The 21323-nt window shown below is 32.4% G+C and overlaps 1 protein-coding gene across 6 annotated transcripts in view; it reads left to right on the forward strand.

Moving 5' to 3' along the window:
* U2SURP (U2 snRNP associated SURP domain containing) overlaps positions 1-18655 on the forward strand; it is a 41934-nt gene extending 23279 nt beyond the window's left edge. For 5 of the 6 annotated variants that reach the window (XM_032225535.1, XM_032225536.1, XM_032225537.1 and 2 more), the window contains 17 exons: positions 34-245; positions 1896-1939; positions 6143-6247; positions 6444-6510; positions 6675-6838; positions 7181-7343; positions 7769-7848; positions 8388-8475; positions 9545-9667; positions 10864-11020; positions 11665-11760; positions 11980-12046; positions 13343-13505; positions 14409-14519; positions 15848-15966; positions 16592-16768; positions 17292-18655. In XM_032225535.1, the coding sequence (XP_032081426.1) occupies positions 34-245; positions 1896-1939; positions 6143-6247; positions 6444-6510; positions 6675-6838; positions 7181-7343; positions 7769-7848; positions 8388-8475; positions 9545-9667; positions 10864-11020; positions 11665-11760; positions 11980-12046; positions 13343-13505; positions 14409-14519; positions 15848-15966; positions 16592-16768; positions 17292-17430 (2075 nt within the window). In that variant the 3' untranslated portion in view covers positions 17431-18655. Of the gene's footprint in view, positions 1-33; positions 246-1895; positions 1940-6142; positions 6248-6443; positions 6511-6674; positions 6839-7180; positions 7344-7768; positions 7849-8387; positions 8476-9544; positions 9668-10863; positions 11021-11664; positions 11761-11979; positions 12047-13342; positions 13506-14408; positions 14520-15847; positions 15967-16591; positions 16769-17291 lie in introns of those variants that run through there. The other variant, XM_032225541.1, reaches the window with a different exon arrangement.
* Positions 18656-21323: the final 2668 nt, after the last annotated feature.

Below are 21323 nucleotides of genomic sequence, written 5' to 3' on the forward strand. Positions count from 1 at the left end.
TGCAGTTTCTAAATCAGTACATTTCTTCCCCAGGCAAGATGATCATGTCTTTTGAAATGAAATTAGGCTGGGGCAAAGCTGTTCCTATTCCTCCTCATCCTATATATATTCCTCCTTCAATGATGGAACATACCCTTCCACCACCTCCTTCGGGTCTGCCATTTAATGCTCAGCCCAGAGAGAGACTGAAGAATCCTAATGCTCCAATGTTGCCACCACCTAAAAACAAAGAAGATTTTGAGAAGGTAAAAAGTTACTCAGGGCTGTACATCTTCTGTATGATAGTATTTGTAACTCTGTGATAGAATTTTGCTTAATTGTTCCCTGCCTTAGTTTAAGGAGCCTCATTCCCTTGTCATGTTTGGGCTACATAATTGGGTTTTGTTTTTAATTGCACTTTTAAATCTGGCCACCACGTGTTTTCCCCTTCCACACTCCCTGGTTTTTTTCCTCCTCTGTCCCCCTTTTGTTAGCTGCCAGATTTGCAGTCTCTAAATTAATCTTTTTTTAAAGGCTACATTTAAATTCAGCCAGATTGATTAATTAGGATGAGCTCACATGTTTCAATGTAAAAAGCTATTTCAGACATTAAATCGGTAGTTGAAAATAACAGGATAGTTAAGGGATTTTTTAAAAACAAATGGTAAGTAACTTTTAAACACAAGTGATGTCACATTGTTTTAATACTTTCATGAAGTTTCTTAGCTTTGAAAGGGTTGAGAACTTAGTGGCCAGTACAAATATAACCAATAAGCTACAGATTGCTTCCTTTTTAAAAATCTTGTTGCCTTTCTCAGGCAAGTTTTTGGTTTTGGACTGCAAAACTTTAGTGCTGGCTTTAACATAGTTAAACGTTACATGGGCTGTGATAATAATTCTGGTGAAAACCTCTTGGGCTCTTCCCGGTCGCATTCTCTAAAGCCTGGCTTCCTAGGAGGGTTCAAAATCTGGTAAGCCAGAGCCTTGGTTAGCTTAAACTATTGCCACTCCCCGTGTGATTCTTAACTGTGATTAAAAACAGTAGGGCTATCAGATCCGCTGAAAAAGCTTCTTTTGGAACACATGGGAGCTATATGAAGCCTCTCTTTCCAAATCATCAAAGTGACACACATTTTTCCAGTCTCATGGAACTGTTTTATAAGCAGTTCTCAGCTGTTTTTCTGGCTGCACATGCATTTTGATGATTCAAAAAGATGTTATTTTTATGGGCTCCCACATATTCCAAATCACCACTTTCAAAAGATTTAAACAGCTGAAAAAAGCAACAACAATAAAAGCTGGGAGAAGTCAGTCTCCAGAAAGGAGGGATGGAAAGAATTTAATACCATACCCTGATCACATAAACATGGTGGAAACACCACAAATGTTAGCTTGCATAGGACTAACTTAGTAAATAGAAAATATGATTCAATTTTCTGTATATGCCTTCATCTGGCAAGCCCCTTCATATGCATGTGGTGGGTTTGTCTATGTACATTGAGGCTTTTATTTTTTTTAAATAGCTTTTCTATGCTGCATGTGTAACTTGTTTCACAACCTGAAGATGTTAAGAATAGCAATTGATACAGTAAAAAGGAAACTGCTATTGAGAAAAGTAAAAGCCATACTCTACACATGGATATCTGTGCCTAATCCTTTGGGCTGTTATCAGTATAGTATCTATTCAGTGCATTGATGTACATTCTATTTGGAATGTCATTTGCAATTTGTGAACTTTTTGTTCACCACACACAATAATTTGCTATGTAATTGCATAGTCTATAACTGCAGCAGTGATTGCCTGCAAACATGTGATAGATGTGTAGTATTTTCAATGCATATGTATTTTTTGCTTGTTACTTGTTAACAATACTCACATATTCTATGTTTATTATCTGATGTGACTTCATATACAGACTCTGTCGCAAGCCATAGTCAAAGTGGTTATCCCAACAGAAAGGTACATGTTTTTCTTTATTATTACTGATCTAAATATAGCGACTATCCCATTTGGAATTTAATATAAATTGTGATGTTGAGGAAAAGTTTAGTCTTGACTGAGCAATGGTTGCTTTGTAAGTGTGAGAATGTTAAGGTTTGCTATCTATATTAAACTGACTTTTACTAGTATTTCAGTTCAGTTGTAGGATTAATGGAATGAATAGAATAGAATAACAGTTGGAAGGAACCTTGGAGGTCTTCTAGTCTAACCCCATGCTTAGGCAATGAAGTTGGAATTATTTTAGTAGATGGTTACAAAGAAAGCCCAGTTTTTCTCAACTTTATGCCTTAAAAGTGTTTTAAATTATATCTTTCATTGTGTCTGGATAGCATAGAGGACCAAATTACTGTGGGCAGTCATTATAAAGCAGATCTAAAGTTGTCATGTTGTGAAAAGATAGACTCTTGGATGTCAGTAAAAATCAGTGGGTTTAGGCTTGCCTATTAGTTTAATGATCAAAAGGATACATTTATTGCATCAACATGGGGATATTGAGTAGATTTTAATTATATCCAGAATTAACAGTTATATCATCTTCGTTATGGGTTATCATGGTTTGGATCTTGGCTCATTGGTTGACTTGTATGATTGAGGTTTGGATGACAGATCTTTTCTGTAATCTTCTGAAAGCTTTAGTATAGTAATTCATAATTTTTTCTTTATCTTTCTTTAAATTAAGTGGTGAGAGTATTCGGCGTATCTAAGTATGGCAGGTATAATTTTCATAATTGGGATATAATTTAGTCTAATGTAATTCTGCACCAAATGAGTACAGCATATATCAGGCAAATCCTTGCTCAGCCAAGCAAAAAGCTCTTCTGAAACATAGCAACACAAACACTTGTTTAAAATAAATGAGCACCAAAGATTTCCAAATTCTCTTTGACATTGGCCTTGGTGAACAACACCAGCTGAACTGTCTGCGGCAGCGGGGGACCAGGAAAACATCATGGGATGGATTGGGAAAGTATACAGTTTTTGACCAGACATTGGTACGATCAGCTCCAATTAATGTGGTTTTATTATAACTGAAAGACTTCTTTTTGTTGGCCAAATTAATGTTTTACAGCTATTATCCTTTTGTTTTATGTTTTTTTTAAAAATCATAAACACTCATAATGTAACCAGGCTATACATTTTGAAGACAGAAATGCAAGCATCTTTTCCATGATGCTTTTTTTTTATTAAAGAGGAGAGCAATTTTCATTGCTGAAGAGTTATGTGATATGACTTACAAGAGCCAGGAGAATGTGTTTGCATGTTTCCTTATTTTTGTTGTTGCTTAGGATTGAAAATAAAACCTGTTTCCGAAAAAGAATGTTCTAGTTTTGCTCACTGCAGCATTTTAAGAGTCCCAATGCTGGAAAATATTTCTCTGTATGTCAATAAATATATTGGTGAACCCCCTATTTAGAAACCTGTTGTAGTGGATGAGAATTCCAGTTGTATTAAATCATTTTATGTCATTTTTCCAATAGTGTCATTACACCAATGAAATAAAATGATTTCTGTAATGACATCATGTGAATGATGTACATTCTAATTAACAGGAAATTGTAAATAACAACTGATTCCCCCCATTCAATCTGTTAAATTGATGTTTCACCTTATTGTTGAATTAAACTGGTTTTGATGCTTCAACATATTGACAATATGTTTTGGAAGTAGTGAAGAGAGAGAGATAAGCCCACTGAGTTCTCCTATGTCATTATTTAGGATTGTAAATTTAGTGGGCTTAAAATAAGAGGAGGGAAATTTACCTTTGAAATTCATGAATTTATTAATGCTGCTTATTTTCATTGTGTTTCTTTGCATTATTTATAGACTCCATTCTGTCAAGATATCCTGGCATAAAAGTAGGAAAGAGTAAAAAAAAAGTAAAAATACCTTAAAATAAAATGCAGGAATAAAAACATCTTCATTTAAGACAATCAGATTTAAAAAGAAATAAAATGACACATTTTGAAAGTTAGGATCAAACTAAAATAATTCAGCAGCTCTTTTCTTTTGATGGAGAAGACATTCTTCAAAAAGAATGTTTCCACTAAAATGTTTTTTTCTTTTACTTATACAACCAGTCATGTCTCATTGGCAGGAAAGGAGAGCTTTAGGTGATTTCATATGTAAGATAAGTAGTTCTTGAAATGCAAAGAGCTATAATCTTAAAAATCAGAATCTGAAATTAAGTTTGCAGAACCATTTTAAAATACAACTTCCATGTGATCAAATAATTCCTCTTAGATTTCTGCAGTGACTAAAATGATATTTTTTTGTATATATTGAGCATTAATTTGAAGGATGATGATAGGAAATTAAGAAATAAGTAGAAGGTAACACATAAAAGGCTACTTTCAGTAATTAATTTTAGTTTTTAATTGTATAAAGTTAGTCATAGTAATAATTAAAACAGGATTTTTTTCCATTCAGTGTTTGTAATATGCTAAAAACAAATGTGCATTTTCTCTGGTTCTTGATGTCAAATTCTATGCAAACTTGAAGTTCCCTAAACCCTAAGCTTATAATTTGGGGTTTATACTTCATTTAGTAGCTACAAAATCCTTTTGAATGTGCCAGAGAACCAATATTCTTTCAGTTTGGAGCATGTAATACAAGAATAAAATTGGGGTGGGTAAATGGGAATTGGGAGCTTTTATTGTTCTAGTATCTCTTATGTGCTATGAAACTTACCTTTGTATACAACTAAGCACCCCAACAAAATGAGCTCTTTTTTATGTGCGAGGACATATGTGGCATAGACTTTTCATGCTTTTATTTAGCACCTTTCCTTTATAAGATCAAGAACTTACGTTTAATTCTGAAAAGCATAAGCTACAGTCTACCTAAGTAGCCTACGATACTACTTTTTAGAAAAAATGCTAAAATAATACTAAGTAGCTAACTATACATGGATCTCCTACTCGCAGTTCTCCAAATTGGGGTTAATGGAACTGCTTCCTAAAATAAATTAACTTAAAGAAGTTCAAGGAAGAACCTTCCTCATTTTTTGTCTCTCTTAAAAGAGAAGTATGTATGCATATGGAAAAGAGTTGCTGGTGGAAAGCGAAATTGACCAACCAGGTTTTAGCTGATTTTCTACTTATTCAGGATTTTTTTCGCACCTTATCATCTTTGGTTGAAGAAAGCTGATCTTCCAGAGCTAGTTTTGGAACTTTAGCGAGAATGAAAAACTTTTCCTTCTGTGACCTTCTTAATGTTAACTTATCTTTGGATTCAAGCAACTACCTGAAAATCTGAGAAATCCCCAAATAATAATCTCTAAATTGAATTGTAGTTTTTATTTTTTTCTAATGTATAGCTTCAGATATATTAGTGCATTTTGAAATGCTCAATAATGAACAATGATTTTTTAAAGTTGTATTCTAAAGAATAATAAGTATACAACATATTTAGAGTTTTGTGAGTCAGTTTAACACTAATGACAGCTTTCTTTTCATCAGTTTTTAATGTCTCTGGAGAAAACTTACTCCCTAATGTTGTATTTGTTAAAAAATACATTTCTATCATAGTCTTATAGGGAGTTCCAGGTAATTCAAGAAGCTGTCAATACAGCTGTCAAAATATTGCAGAAAACAGAGTTCCTTGGCTATTTGCAGCCCAACCCATTCTGTATTTTTCTTGCTCACATGTATACATAATCAAACAACACGATTTTAAACCAACATTTTCATTTTTAATTTTTTACTGGATTCAAACACCAAGTCTTATCAAATGTTACGAATGTAATTTTGATCATATTGATTTCTTAAAGAAACGGTTAATATGCTATCTTTTATGGCATGTCATGAATTGCATTCATATTTATTTATAAGAATTATGAATTACTTCACTCCAGAGGCTTTAAGCATGCAAAACAATACATTTGTCTCAGGTAAAAATAAAGAACCAGTGAGATCTTATACTGAACAAATAATCTAGGAGTTGTAGGACTTCTTTATACTCATGTTAATATTGAAAGCCATTGTCCAAATTTATTTTTGATTATGTAAGGTTAGAATAATGGTATAATTTAAGAATTTGGAGCAATGTTCTTAACTATACAGCAAAAATAATCTTTTTTCATTTATAAATACCTTAGGTGGTGCATAGTTTGCATAATGTTAGGTATGAATCAATTTTTCTTTAACTGTGTTGTTGTTGCAGGAACTTGCTTGCATTAATACATCGAATGATAGAATTTGTGGTACGTGAAGGACCTATGTTTGAAGCCATGATCATGAATAGAGAAATCAATAATCCAATGTTCAGGTAGTTAATATTTTGATTATCTCTGTTTGGTATTATATATTATATAATTGTTGAATTGAATTTGTTACATAGAAAATATTGCATTGTTACTTTTTGTTTTGATTTTAAAACTTTATAATACTTTTTGCCTTACTTTTAGGATGTCTCATTTTTCTTTGCTGTCGTTTACTTTCATTCTACTCTGTTTTTTGTTTAGATTTCTATTTGAGAATCAGACTCCAGCACATGTGTACTACAGATGGAAGCTTTATTCAATTCTACAGGTAGGAAATGTTTTTACAACAATTTTAGTATTATTAGGTTAACTCTGCTGGCTGGACGACTGGGGGCTTAAAAAAAAGAGCAAGATCTTAGAAAATTGGAAATACTTTTTTGCCGGTCCAGCACTTGTTTTACTCTATTTAAAATGTTTATTCTTATTTGTTAGGGTGATGCTCCAACCAAATGGAGGACTGAAGACTTTCGCATGTTTAAAAATGGTTCCTTTTGGAGGCCACCTCCTTTAAATCCATATCTCCATGGGATGTCTGAAGAACAGGAACCTGAAGCATTTGTGGAAGAGCCAAGCAAGAAGGGTGCACTTAAGGAGGAGTAAGCATCTTTAAAGAGCCTAATGTACCTAATTTTTCTCTAGACCTAAAACAGACTATCTACAGTATTGCCCCATATTTAGTAATACCCAATATTCAAATTCCATTATAAGAAGATCTAATTATATGTTTTCTTTTTGGAGCAGCATTTCATAATCCCTTAATCAACTTTTTTGGATGCTGACTAAAGATGAAAGAATATGTTTTAGTTTCAGTAAAATCAATCAAATACCAGATTGTTTTTAGTTACTTCGATTCTGAAATATAATATACACAACTCATTTATAAATATAATGGAAAAGATGTTGCTAAGTGTTCTAAAAATTTGAAACTGAAATTTTAGACAGAGGGACAAATTAGAGGAAATCCTGCGTGGGTTAACACCGCGTAAGAATGATATTGGAGATGCAATGGTTTTCTGTCTTAATAATGCTGAGGCTGCTGAAGAAATAGTGGACTGTATTGCAGAGTCATTATCCATCTTGAAAACGCCGCTCCCTAAAAAGGTATGTTTGACCTCTACGTGATTTTGATTCTCATTGACATTGAATTAGTATTTATTGAATAACCACAAAAGGACAGTTAATATCTTTTACTAAATCAATATTGTCTTGATTCAAAGCTAAAATCTGTTAATGGCCAGAATCATACTATTCTAATACAAATTTCAGCCCGTTTCCTTTTCAGGAAAAAAAATCACTAATGATTTTTAAAGTTTTAGCATTATTTAATTTTTCCAGTGTAGAAAAAAATCAGATAGTTTGGTATATTTGAACAGCACTTGGTATTGCATAACATTTTTAAGAAAATGATTTTTCCTAATTTATTTACTGTATTTGTATTGTTTTATACTCCTGTTAATGGGGTAAAATGTTTCTCTTTTAATACAAACAAAATTAGCAGTAGTAACTTAATTCTATATTTTTTATAGATTGCAAGATTATATTTGGTTTCTGATGTGTTGTACAATTCTTCTGCGAAAGTTGCCAATGCTTCATATTACAGAAAATTGTAAGTATAAAGTTTTAAACTCTTTTGAAAAGAAATACTTCTTGTGGGCTTTAAAATTTGCATATACTATTTGGTTGCTCTATATTAACACTTAACATAATCTGAAGTAATTGCCACATTTGCAAAAAAAGAAGAAGAAGTGTGCATTACATTTTGACCAAAGCAGCATTTGTGCCTTAATTTTCTTCTCTGGTCAGTTTAATTTTTCTGCAGTAACTTGCAGTTAGAGATAGCTAAAGAGTATTATTTTACTATTCTGTTTTCTACATGTATATGTGCACATAGAATGTATTTTTAATGATGGATTGAAATACAGTTATAAAGCAACTATTGTATAATAGATCCATCACATCTGACTACTATATTCTAGAGTCTTAAAACTTACTTATAACTTGGCACATTTTCCAACTAGGTGTCCAGAGTTTCTTTGCCTGGAAACTTGGGGAAATATTTATGTAATTCTTCATTAGGTTGGCTGACTTTCACAGTGCAGTTCTTTATACTATGAAATGTCTAATATATGAAAACTGTCTTTTCAGTTTTGAGACAAAACTATGTCAGATATATTCTGATCTGAATGCTACCTACCGAGCAATACAAGGCCATTTACAGTCTGAAAACTTTAAGGTATGTGCATGGTTATTGTTGACGTGACATGAGCAGAATGCCTCAGTATTTATAAAATTAACAAATTTTCAAGGAGGACATAAAATATATTCAATGTGGCCTACACCTACAATAAAATACCCAATACATAATATAAATGGCAAATTAAACATAGGCATTTGTGTATCATCATTTAAAATATTAAGTAAAAATTATTTTCACAGTAATCAAAACATTAATATTGTTGATGCCAGGACAAACTCTCATTGGAGAGAACCTGTAAGGAGACTGCCACAAATGTGAATTTTCTCATTAGAAAGTTAGATTATAATCTGCTTGAGAAATAGTTATAAGAGATAAAGACTAGATAAAGAATAAGAATTTTTAACAATTTGAAAAGGCAATGGCTTTCTCCAGAAAAATATTTCAATTAGTTCTAATTTAGTTCTAATTCTGAGGATTTATTTTATACCAAATATCGGTAGCTGTGATGGCGTAATAGTTAGAATATGGTATTGCAAATAACTCGATCCACTGCCAGGAATTTAATCCTCACCAGCTCAAGGTTGACTCAGCCTTCCATCCTTGCAAAGTTGGTAAAATGAGGACCTAGATTGTTAGGGGCAATATGATGATTTTGTAAACCTCTTAGAGAGTACTACAAAGCAAAACGCTATGAAGCGGTATGTAAATCTAAATGCTATTGCTATTTTCAATTTTTCTAAATTAGTTTTGATTTGACCTCAAACTGATTATTAAATAAGCAATTTATATGCACAAAGTTACACTAATTCAGTAGTCTGAATTGATGCTTTCATATTAGGTGAGAGGAAAGATATAAAGTATTCTCTAGACCAAGCTGTATTTAACCATCTTTTTTAAAACGTTCTCTATTGAAAAAGACATTGAAACTACCAATAGTACAATCAGCACCTCATGGTTTATCATTGTTTTTCCAGTCAAAATTAGCAAATCCATCAAAGCAGGAGTGACTATGCTGTAAAGGCACATGCTAAATAGATGTATAGCCTTGTATTTATTGTTAAAGTTCTTCTCAATACAAATGACTAGCATTGTTTACTACTTTTAGCAACGGGTAATGACATGCTTCAGAGCATGGGAAGACTGGGCGATTTATCCAGAACCATTTTTGATCAAACTACAGAATATTTTCTTGGGGCTTGTAAATATTATTGAAGAAAAAGAAATAGAGGTAAGTATGAGATAAGACCATTATTGATACTATTGATCTGGAAGCAAACGAGAACCTTAAAGGTAAAGGTAAGGAAGAGGTTTTGGCAGAGGTTTGTACTAGGACTCTAGAATATGAAGGCTTCTATCGGTTCCCAGTTGAAACTCCCCGTTGATTTGAGGTTGCATAAACACATATTTTCCTGTTTATGAATGTTAACATTGTCCATACCTTTGCCTTTGAACTAGCTCATTTACCTGTTACGTATTGGAAATTGCTTGGAACCTGAAGCACGTGCATTGCCTCTTTATCAGTTTTCAGGTGTGTGTTTGGATGTGAGAGGGAGAGAGAATTCTAAAATATCTGAATGTTTGAAATCAGCCTCTCACCTCTTCCATATTATGGGTGCAGTTGGAAAATTAGGATCTTTAAGAGACAGCGTTATGTAGACATTTGTCTTAGCATAGTCCTAAATATATAGAACTTGCTTCAAGAGTTGTTAGAGCCAAGATTTTTTTGGTCTTATAGTCCTGCTGTTTCTTATGGGTACAAAAGGGACAGTTTGAAGATTGAATTAAAAGTTGTTTCATTTTGTAATTACATGGAAGATACAAAATACTATGTGATGCTTTTAAATGATTGCATTTCTCTTACCACGAATATATTAGTTGTCGTTTATATTGTAAATATTGTAAAATGTGAAATAAAGGAGATGATCTAATAGTTTTTCTGATGTAAATCACAGATACTTAAAGTATCTGTTACTTAATCTTGTGTGTCTTTAAGAAAAAAATTTAATCAGACTAATTTCTGGGAATTTAAAATGGCATGAATATGAACTAGTTTTGCACAGTGAGGATTAAAATATTCTATATTAGGTTGTACTCACTTGTAGTGCATGTATAGCATCACTGTAATGCGTACATTCCTGTGTATCTATTTGTAAAATTCAATCATTTCCTTCTTGAGCTTGAAAGTATATGATTTGGGGTTTATAACCCAGATGTTTTGAAGGGTAGGCACAGATATTTTTTTTTTTTTAAATTTGGTATATGAGAAATTGCTTTACATATGAACTGGCCCAAATTAACAGAGCTATGTAAGGGCTTTGAACTAAAGCCACAAGCTGAAAAAAATCCTTATGTGATGAAATGAAGAAGTAAAGACTTGAGAAAATACTTCGATTATATTTATCTCAGTGTATGTTTTATTCTCAGGAAGTACCTGATGATCTTGATGGAGCTCCCATTGAAGAAGAACTTGATGGTGCTCCACTAGAAGATATGGATGGAATTCCTATTGATGTCGCTCCAATCGATGATCTTGATGGAATCCCTATTAAATCAATTGATGATGATCTTGATGGAGTACCTTGTAAGGAACGTTCTAATTTAGCACGTAGTTAGAAGCATACATCCTATCATAAAATTATATGTAAATGAAAAACATAATATTTTCTAATTACAATATTTATTAGATTCAATTTTAATGCAAAGATAATTGTAGGCGCCATTTGTCTGAACAGTAGGTGCACGTGTGCCCCGCTTATGCAATTGGAGCTGCATGCACAAACATGCTCTGCCCCGCTCTCACAAAGCCATTCCCTCCCCATTCTCCCCCCAGCATCCCCCAAAGCCAAAAAGTTTGGAGACTTCAATATTACATTATTTCACCTGTCTGAATTCCTTCATTCAGACTCCAGCTTTTCTCTAGATGATTGAGAGTTCCTCCAGAACTGTTTTTGGCAGCGTTCTGAATTATAGGGAGAAGGCGCACTAAGAGAGTTTCTTTTGTGGCAGCAGATGTTTGCTTGTAGAGCATTTAGTGCATCTTATCAGGGGGTCAATTCTGTTGAACATGTTGGGGCATACTTTTCACTAAAAATGTGCGTATATTTCTTCTGTCTTTCTGGGGAACATTAAACTTATAAAATTTGGATTTTCTTAATGAAGTCTCTAAAATAGAAGCATATTTAGGATTGTATACATCATGTTTTGCGTAATTCTTTTATTCAATAGTGGATGGATCTGAAGAATCTAAAAAGAATGAACCAATATTTAAAGTTGCCCCTTCAAAATGGGAAGCAGTTGACGAGTCTGCGCTTGAAGCTCAAGGTTAATTCCTATTTAAGTCCTGTTTAAGTGTAGTTTCTTTTGTTTGCTGATATTATTAAATATTTTCAGCATTTAATGCTTAATATTAATAAAATAGTACATAGATAGCACACCATTAAATAAAAGTTTAGGAAGTTATAAGAATTTAGAATATCTACAAATTTCTCTTAAAATGCTTATATATTGACATTTTAATATAATATTTAATTGTCATCCTAGCGGTAACAACATCTAAATGGGAGCTGTTTGACCAGCATGAGGAATCAGAGGAAGAAGAACATCAGAAGTAAGATCATTTTTCCCTAGTTACTCTACCTTAAGCATAATAAATGGAATACAAATGTTTTGTGATTTTCATAAAACAATAGAGTTGCTTGGTTACTTCTGCAAAGGATAGTAGTAGAATCTACATATTTCCTCCAATATAAAAATATTGAGTGAGGAAGGAGGAAACAAAGCATATCTTGTGCAGCATCTGTTGCAACTTTCACATCTACTAATTGAAGCAAAATGAACAAAACTGTTTTAATTCAGGTACACTTGCCAGAATTCATGCACACATACATTTTTCCCCAAAAAGAAATTTTGATTGCATTAACAAAGTAAAGATTGAATGAATTGTGTGCCAAAATGGCTATTCCAAAAGGGCAGTAATAAATTAATAAATATAAGGTGTGCATGCATCATGTTGTCCTTGAAGCAAGTTTCATCTTCTAAGATGAAGGGGTCTTTTCACTGTCTATTTGGGAAGAATGTGTCTCTAGAAAAGGGAGAAACAGTGGCTCTTCAGAGTATTCATTCTGGCTATATTTCTTAGGCTGCCTTAGGTTTTGGCATTATATATATTGTGTGTATATATATATTTGTTCACCAAGCTCACAACATGCCTCTCTGATCTGGCTTTGGGTATGAAAAGTCAATAGGCATAAGACTTTAATACCTTTAATTATCAGAATTATAGTGGATACTCTTGGATTTTAGGAAATTTAGACAGGAATTACTATCACTACAGTCCACAATGTCAAAGTTGTCTGATAGCTCCTAAAAATTGCTTAATAGGATGATAAATTGAAAACACATCCAAGGTAAAGTTAAAATAGAGCCTTGAATTATTAAAAGTGCCAAATGTGCATAATAGTAACTTTAGAATATGATGCTTTTCATTGAATTGTGCTTATCATTAACAGTTTAATATTAAAAATCTTGGATTGAACAGGGATTCCATTTCTAAGAAATATGTCAGATCCAATTTCGTTGCATTTATTTTGTACAATGACAATAAAGGCTATACTATCCAATCTTAATAAATTTCATATCTAATAAGATTTATCTTCTATGCTGTCTTTAGGTATGAAGAAGACACATAAAAATACATTGTTTTCCTTGTCCTTTCCTTCCCCTTAACTATATATTTTTTAGTTTTTAAAATTGCATACAGATTGGATAACTGAAATTAAAAGTGATAGGAAATACATATTCTTGGGAGTCCCAAGAGTACTTTCTTAGGAAGCGCTGTCTATTGCAAACCTTTCTATTACAAATAAACTAAGAGAATGTTTGTGTTATTTTTCTTATTTTAAAGCCAAGAAGAAGAAAGTGAAGATGAGGAGGATACTCAAAGTTCTAAATCTGAGGAGCACCACCTTTATTCCAATCCTATTAGAGAAGAAATACCTGATTCAAAGTCTTCAAGCAAGTTCTCAGAAATGAGTGAGGAAAAGCGCGCCAAACTCAGAGAGATTGAGGTATGTTTGTGAAAACAAAGATACAAATATAATTTGTGTAAATGGTGATAAATGAAATCAAGTGATCAGTAAAATGATTTAACAATGAAAATGGTGCTTCCTCTTTCTGACAATTGATTTGAAGTCTTTACTCCTTTAGAAAGATTATTTATAGATATGTTCATTTAAATTTTTTGAAAAGATGTATAATTAAACTTTTTAAAAGACCCAATAGATATTACTCACTTATTTGGATAGTATCCCCTTAAAGCTAAAATATGTACAATATTTTTATATAATTAATATTTAAAAATTTGATCTCCGTGTGCACCTGCTCAAATCTGAAGTGAACAGGATTTTTTTTACTTGATAGCAAATAGGAAGAACCATTGAATAAAGAAATGCATTAATCATAATCGTTAATGTATTATAGGTTGATTAAAGTACCTTCTCAGATTATTTTAAATATTTCTTCAAATGTATGTTTAAATATGCTTGCTAAGTAAAAATGCCCATTGAATAATGTAATTCTATTGTGTAGTATATAATAGAACTTTGACTCTTGTTTTGTTATGGGGTTTTATCAAACATTCAAAAGTACATCCAAAACTAGTTGTCATTTGGGTAGTTATAAATGATTATTTTCTTCTCTTTAAAACATTGGAATTATATATGTAGTTATATATAAATGAATACATAACGATGAAAGAGAGGAAAAAGAAAGTCTGGTAATGTAACAAAATAGTACTATTTTACATAATTTTAGAGATAAATCCATAGTTTTAACAAGATCGTTAAAAATTTGACTCTTAGAAGAATGTTTCAGCCATATATGTCGCAGTTATGACTAAATTAAAACAGTATTCTCCTGTTCTGACTTTTACAAACTTGCAGTTAAGTTTTTTTAAAAATGTTTTGTCTCAGTTGAAAGTAATGAAGTTTCAAGATGAATTGGAGTCTGGAAAAAGACCGAAGAAGCAAGGCCAGAGTCTTCAGGAACAAGTTGAACACTATCGTGACAAATTGCTCCAGAGAGTAAGCAGTGTTTACAATTTAGAATTTTACATTAGTTTTCAGTGGCTTTGAAGAAGTATTTTAATAAAAATAATAATACTGCCACCACTATCCTTTAACTATGGTATATTGTGACTTGTATGAGTGGTAAACCCGGATGAGTTCTTCTGCACACTGCACTCTGACTTAAAAAAAAACATACAATGCAAAGTAAGGAACTTTAGTTGCTTTCGTAAGTAGTCTTTTAGTAAAAAAGACACAGCATACCTTTTTCATTACATATTTGAAGAAACCATTTGAAGAAACTGAAAAAAAATTATTCTGGTTGGGATGGAATAAAATTGTAAGCTATCCTGTGGCCAAACAAATCAAATCAGTCAATCAATCATTCAATCAAAATAAATAAATATTAAATCCCTTTCCTACTAAACGGTATGAGATATCTTATGGTTTCTTTGCCACCATGCCAGAATAGGAGTTAAAAATCTATAGTTATGCTTTTTTTTCATTGAAACATAGTTACAGAAAAAAAAATCCCTGCTTTATATAACGTCTGTCCATAGGTCAATGCAGTTCATTGATGGTCCTCTAAGATTGTAGGTCAGTACATCTTAATGTTGTGCACAGATTTTGTAATAGCTGTTCAGGATTTCAGAAAGTTACATCTTCCTATGTAGATATACTGAATCTTTAAACAGTTGTATATCAATATTTTTTTTGTGTACAAAGTTTTGTTCTGTGATATATGCTTAAATCTGTGTTTTTTACTAAGCTGTTTTTATGTTAATTTAGAGTATGACGTAAAGGGTCTTAAGTGTTTGCAGTTAATAACCAGTGCGAATTCAGATAAAGATTTAGTTCCACATAATACTTTTACTAAATTCTTTAGTAATACGTAATTTGGCTTATGTAAAGATACTTAGCTCAGTCTCTTCTAGCACATAAAGTGACAGTTTCATACCAATGCATTAAAGATGTTTGAAAAAAAAAGATTGTTTCACTTAATTTTAATAAATCATTTACTACGGGAAACAACTAGTGTTGGGCAGATAATTCTCTATTCAGTCAGGCCATACACATGTTGTATTGAAAACATTGGAAAAAGAACATAGGCAGTAGTGTTAGAACATACCTAGAAGAATTAATGATTTGGTTCTCTGTCCCTGTTTCATAATCTTGGGGTTTTTTTTAATACCAGTTTCCATTTGGAAAACTAATTTAGCTAAGATTGAAATTGTGAGTTCTTCAGGGGAGTTCTTTGAACTTTCCAACAGATTCTGTACTTAGGAGGGCTTGGACTCAATGATCTCTAAGGTTACTTTTATGATTCTGTTATATTTTACATGTAGGAAAAAGAAAAGGAACTGGAAAGGGAAAGGGAAAGAGATAAGAAGGATAAAGAGAAGTCTGATTCAAGATCCAAAGAGAAGAAGGAAAAGGAAGAATGTACACCAACAAGGAAAGAAAGGTATAATGTTTAAACAAATTAATACGCCTTATTGCAGTTATATTTATGGACCGAAGTATTTCATAATATACACTTTTTATTTCTGTCTATTTCTCTCTTTCTTTTACTTTTCTATTCCTATGTATCAAATTTCAGACTGTAATCTCTTTTTATGTTTTACAAAAATATGTGCATGAAAGATGTCATTTTTCTTGCTCCATCAATTTATATTTTATAGTTCCAGAATCCTAGCCCATTGCAGTTAATGTTTACAAATAGAGGTGTGAAAGTATTTAATATTATTACAATTCCCCCCCCCCCCAAAAAAAACCCAGTTTGACATTTCCAATAACACAATTTCACTATTTGCAATATGCAAAAAAAGCCATTCTTTTTGTTTGTGCTTTGCTTTCTCAAGCTATGTATGACCCCAAAAACCCAGATATATCTGTTAACCCCAAGTGATGTTATAGTTTATGTAGATCATCCTAGCTTGGTAAAAATTTATTTGGGTGACTCAAAAACTTCTATGCCAGAGGCTTCTTGGGACATTTTAATTGGCAAATTAAAAAAAAAACTTTTAAAAATACACTATTTTCATTGGCCCATGCTTCAGATGTTATAATTGTCACTGTTTTTGCAAAAGGAAAAGACGACATAGCACGTCACCAAGCCCATCACGCAGCAGTGGAAGCAGGCGAGCAAAATCTCCATCACCAAAATCTGAAAGATCTGAACGATCTGAAAGATCTCATAAAGAGAGCTCACGTTCCAGATCTTCTCATAAAGATTCTCCCAGAGATGCCAGTAAAAAAGCCAAGAGGTAAACCACAGCTTGTTTTTTAGTTCAAATTGTCATATATTTTTTTATTTAGTGCCATTTATAATCATTTACATTTTGATTTAATAGCAAGATTATATAATGTAATAAGAAGCAGGATGGAATCAGCTTACTATGGTTCAGGAGAGAAGATTTAAAGAAATGTTGGGATAGATTATAAAGGAATTAAAAGTATGAAGATCTGGGAATTAATTGGAAAGTTCGAAGATGGAAAAACTAAAAAAGCCAGATTAAGCAATATGTAATTTATACTGGCTTGGGTCTTGATTATGCTATCAATAGATATTTCTGATAGGATTGCAACCTAAATGAATTTCGGTTGGTACATGTAATATACAAATGTTATTTTTAACTTCTAGTTTCATGTATTTGTGTGTTTTGGAAAATAAATTTTCTTGAAATCCAATTTATGTAGCATTAGCAATTTTCTCTTTCTGTAAAGCATCAAAACCATAGATAGAAATTGAATAAGAAAATTACTAACTTCACTTAGTTTATTTTTTAGATCACCATCTGGTTCAAGGACACCAAAAAGATCAAGAAGATCACGATCCAGATCACCTAAAAAGTCGGGGAAAAAATCCAGATCTCAATCTCGTTCTCCACACAGATCTCACAAGAAGTCAAAGAAGAGTAAACACTGACAAACTCTTAATTTTTATGATGCTGTCACTTACTGGAAATGCGGTTTTGTTTTTGTGCCTGAACAGTCTGTTAAACAAACAAATGAAAAAAAAGCATTCCTTTTTTTTGGGTGTGAATGCACGTGTATATTCATGAGTAACTGCATTGGTAGACCTGTCAATGTTTTATATTGTACAAAACCTTCATTGTGGCTATTTCCCAGAATGAGATTTTGTGTTTAGGAACTTCATCTGAAATGTGTGTATCAGATCTGCTGGCAGTAGTTGTTTTAGAATATTGTGAGTTAGAAGAAACCCCCATAATTGTTTCCCTTGTCCCCCTTTTTTTTGTAGCTTTGACATTTTGAATTAGATTTGAAATAAAATCTGAAAAGGAAATGTAAAAAAAAATGTGTTTCCTTGTCCCACTCCATTGATTCTCCTTCCTTTTAACTTCCTAACACACAGGGCTACCAATGCAAACCTCTTAAAATAGACTTTTCTCATCTGTTCATCAAGTTAGATTGCTCTTCAATTATGTTGGGATCTGCCATAGAAACATTGTTACGCAGCAGTGAATCTGAAGAGATGAAGACTGTATAACTTTTCAGTACAGTGTATCTGGTAAAATGCTTATTCTGGGCTGTACCTGGAATTCCCAATCAGAGTTGGCAACTAGAGTGAAGATTGTTTTTTGCTTCGTCTATACTTCCAAAACCAAATGATGATTGTTTGGAGAAGAGGGATTATCACTGTTGCAACTCCTTCCTATTTGTGTGGTGCTATAGATGTTTGAGCAACAAAACCCACAATAAAAAGGGAAAGTAGGTTATGGCCTCTGAAGATCTATTTCCAAGCGTTCCTTCTTTTCATTGATTCTTTAAACTGTTGAGCCATTTATCACATCACATCCATGATTAGAATAGATTTTAAATCTCAATTTTTAAATTTAAATTGGTGACATTTTAATAAACACTTCTGCTTTTTCTGTTGTACAAACTCTTTATGCATGAATTTCTCCCCTGCATCTAAGATGTAAAGAAGTTTTTATTTGAACAGTTGTGTCTTTTTTCATAGGAATATTGCCAGATATATTGTTCTTCAAAGCACATGAAGAGCTCCGTTGACATCTAGATGAAATAGTGTTAAGACCTCAGTATTAAGTGTATGGGTTTCTTTTCATGAAAGCTATGAAAAGAAAAGAAAACTTATTTCCTATCCCACAAATATCTCAAAATCAACATAAGAGAAACACATAATGAATTGTCTTTATAAAATCAGTTTTATTTTGGAGGATGACCTTGTAAATGCATTTTTGTACTGAATTCATTCTTTGGGTGTGCAGATTGTTGAAAGAGTAGCAGAATTCAGATTTTTTAACTTGTGTCTTTTTCTAATATAATTGTACTACTTTCCCCCTACTGTGGTCCTTTAGTTTTGAATGTTCTTTTGTTTTAATCTGTTTTTAAATTTTGGCATAGCATATCCTTTAGGTCATTTAATTTTTTCCATAAATAAAAACAACAAAGGTTCACTGTTTATTTACTAAAGGAAAGGACAATTGTAATAAACATGCAGAGTTTAAAGGGAACTGGACTCCAGTGAAGTATTATTTATAATTATGTTAATGTATCAATTCATTTATATAAAAGTATCTAGCTATCTTGTAAAAGGGGTCTGGCTATTCTCTTCTGCTATATATAAGATTTTAACATTTATAGTAGTTCAGCTTTCAGTATAGATCTTTGATTAACGTAAATATCTAAAGTTTACACCATCTCCTTTCTAAGTGTAAAAGTGGGCTTCCAACAAGCTTCTAGAAATTCTTTTTAAAAGTGCAGAATTTATCAGACTATTTAGTTAATTAATCTAGTCAAGTCAAGCAACAAATCAACTAAAAATTATAGATCAATACCCAATACATGCTTTATTCAAGAAATTCAAAATAACATACAACTTTAAAGTGTGGAAATGGTGGAATTACTTTTTTCAGGAGTTGAATGACATCTCATGCTTAGCCTGGATTTTTATTCTGTTTTATCTCAGGTTACTTTAGATTGGTGTCCTCTGTGAAATGAGGGAGGGATATCTCAGCTGAATTTCTGGGGGAATATTCAAGACACTAATCAAGGCTAAACAAATGAAGACAAGATGGCTGCTTTTCTTTAACTGTAATTTCTACAGTTTTAGTACTGCTTGTTATTTAAAATGTTGGGAAACCCCAAAGTACATAATCTGAACTTCAAAGGTCAATAAAAATACTCATTGCAAGTTACAAATGTAAGGTACTTTAAGAGCAAATGAATTTGAGTTTTTTGCACTGGCTCTTGGCAGCTTATAGTTAAGGTTTTTTTTTAAAGAGTCTGTATGCAAAGAAAAGTTAATTATTTCTGGACTATTATATACTTCAATTGCGGAAGGATGGTAGTGGGGATTACCAAAGAAAGAAAAAGTTACAAAGGGAAATATCCCAAGTTTCCTACTGAAAAAAAATGACACGTTTAAAGAAAGCCTTTAGAAGAGGGGAAGAAAAAGTATGTAAAGTGTTTTAAGTAAGATGGCTGTAGAGTTTGTTCTCATGAAACACACAATCCATAAGATCCCCAGAGGCCTATTATATTTTCTCTTTAATTTGTTCCAGGCTTAGAGACCAAAACTACCCTATGAGTCTTCTTAAAATGTGATTGGTGTTTAGGTCCTAACTAATTAGTGCATGTTGGCTTGCCACAAATGCCAGAAACAAGGGACCACTGTGACAGATTCTCGCAGTAACAAATAGTTGCCTGATATTTTTATTCTGCCGCTTTGGTTTCTTGCTTGCCTTCTGATCATGAGGTTAAAACAATACTTCGCAAATCTTCCATTCAAGCAGTAGGAGACTGAGTTAACTGCAATCAATTTCTGCATACCATATTGTACTAGAGTCCTGATCTTCCATATAAGTGTGGCAGCTCTGCCTTTTAAAGCTAACATGTCTTATTTACCATAGCTGCTTTAAAATTCTCTTCATTTATTAATATAAGCATATGTCAGTGAAACATCAAAGATCAAGAACAGGCTTAAAAACATGAATAAGTGGGGCACCATGGAAGTGGCAAAACCACTTTTTGATGCAGTAGATCAAATGTGAAGATTGGATGTGTGTCTTTAAATATTTAGGGAATTCCATACAACAGCAAATTGGTTATGCATATTTCTAGGTTGTTGAGGGGCCATGGACATGATCTTGAAGCAACTTGAAATCTGGAGTAGATATAAAGGTTAGTAATATTTGATTGGTAGGAATGTGCCTGTTGCACACTTCGGCGGTGCAGGTGAATTACTGATAGCACAAATCACAGCTATCACTACAATTAGTTAAATGCATCATTTCTACTTTATTATTTGCTTCTAATAAAAAAACCAAACCATTTTGCTAGGCTACAGGGGCTTCCATAAAGACGCACACATTTTTGAGAGTTTTTCCTTCTAAATTGAACATAATCCTGTTTTTATTGACCTCCACACTATTTTATAGTGATCTGCTTTAAAGCAACAAAAAGCCTCCATAGATTTAAATTGATATTGTCTCAACTTCTGCCTTTTAAAATTAATAATCATTGTTTTGATCTTATGAATTTGTTTTTGAAATAATGGTTTGGTAGCATTCAGTTATAATATTTTGAAAAGGCTATTCAAGTTAAGATTCCTCCTTTGAGCAATTTCCCTGTTCCAGTCTTTAGAAATAAAAGAACTAGACTGAAATTTATTGAAACATGATTTACAGTACAGTGTTTAAGAATTTGAGGCAAACTCAGTTGAATGAATGAGCCTTCAGATCCTTCTTAAATTATGTGAAAATCTTCAAACATTAATTCCAGGTTCAGCCAATTCTTAGAAAGCATTTCTAAGAATCACACAGATCAAATAAAACT

This window comes from Thamnophis elegans, chromosome 10 (assembly GCF_009769535.1).
Source record: "Thamnophis elegans isolate rThaEle1 chromosome 10, rThaEle1.pri, whole genome shotgun sequence".
NCBI classification, from domain to species: domain Eukaryota; kingdom Metazoa; phylum Chordata; class Lepidosauria; order Squamata; family Colubridae; genus Thamnophis; species Thamnophis elegans.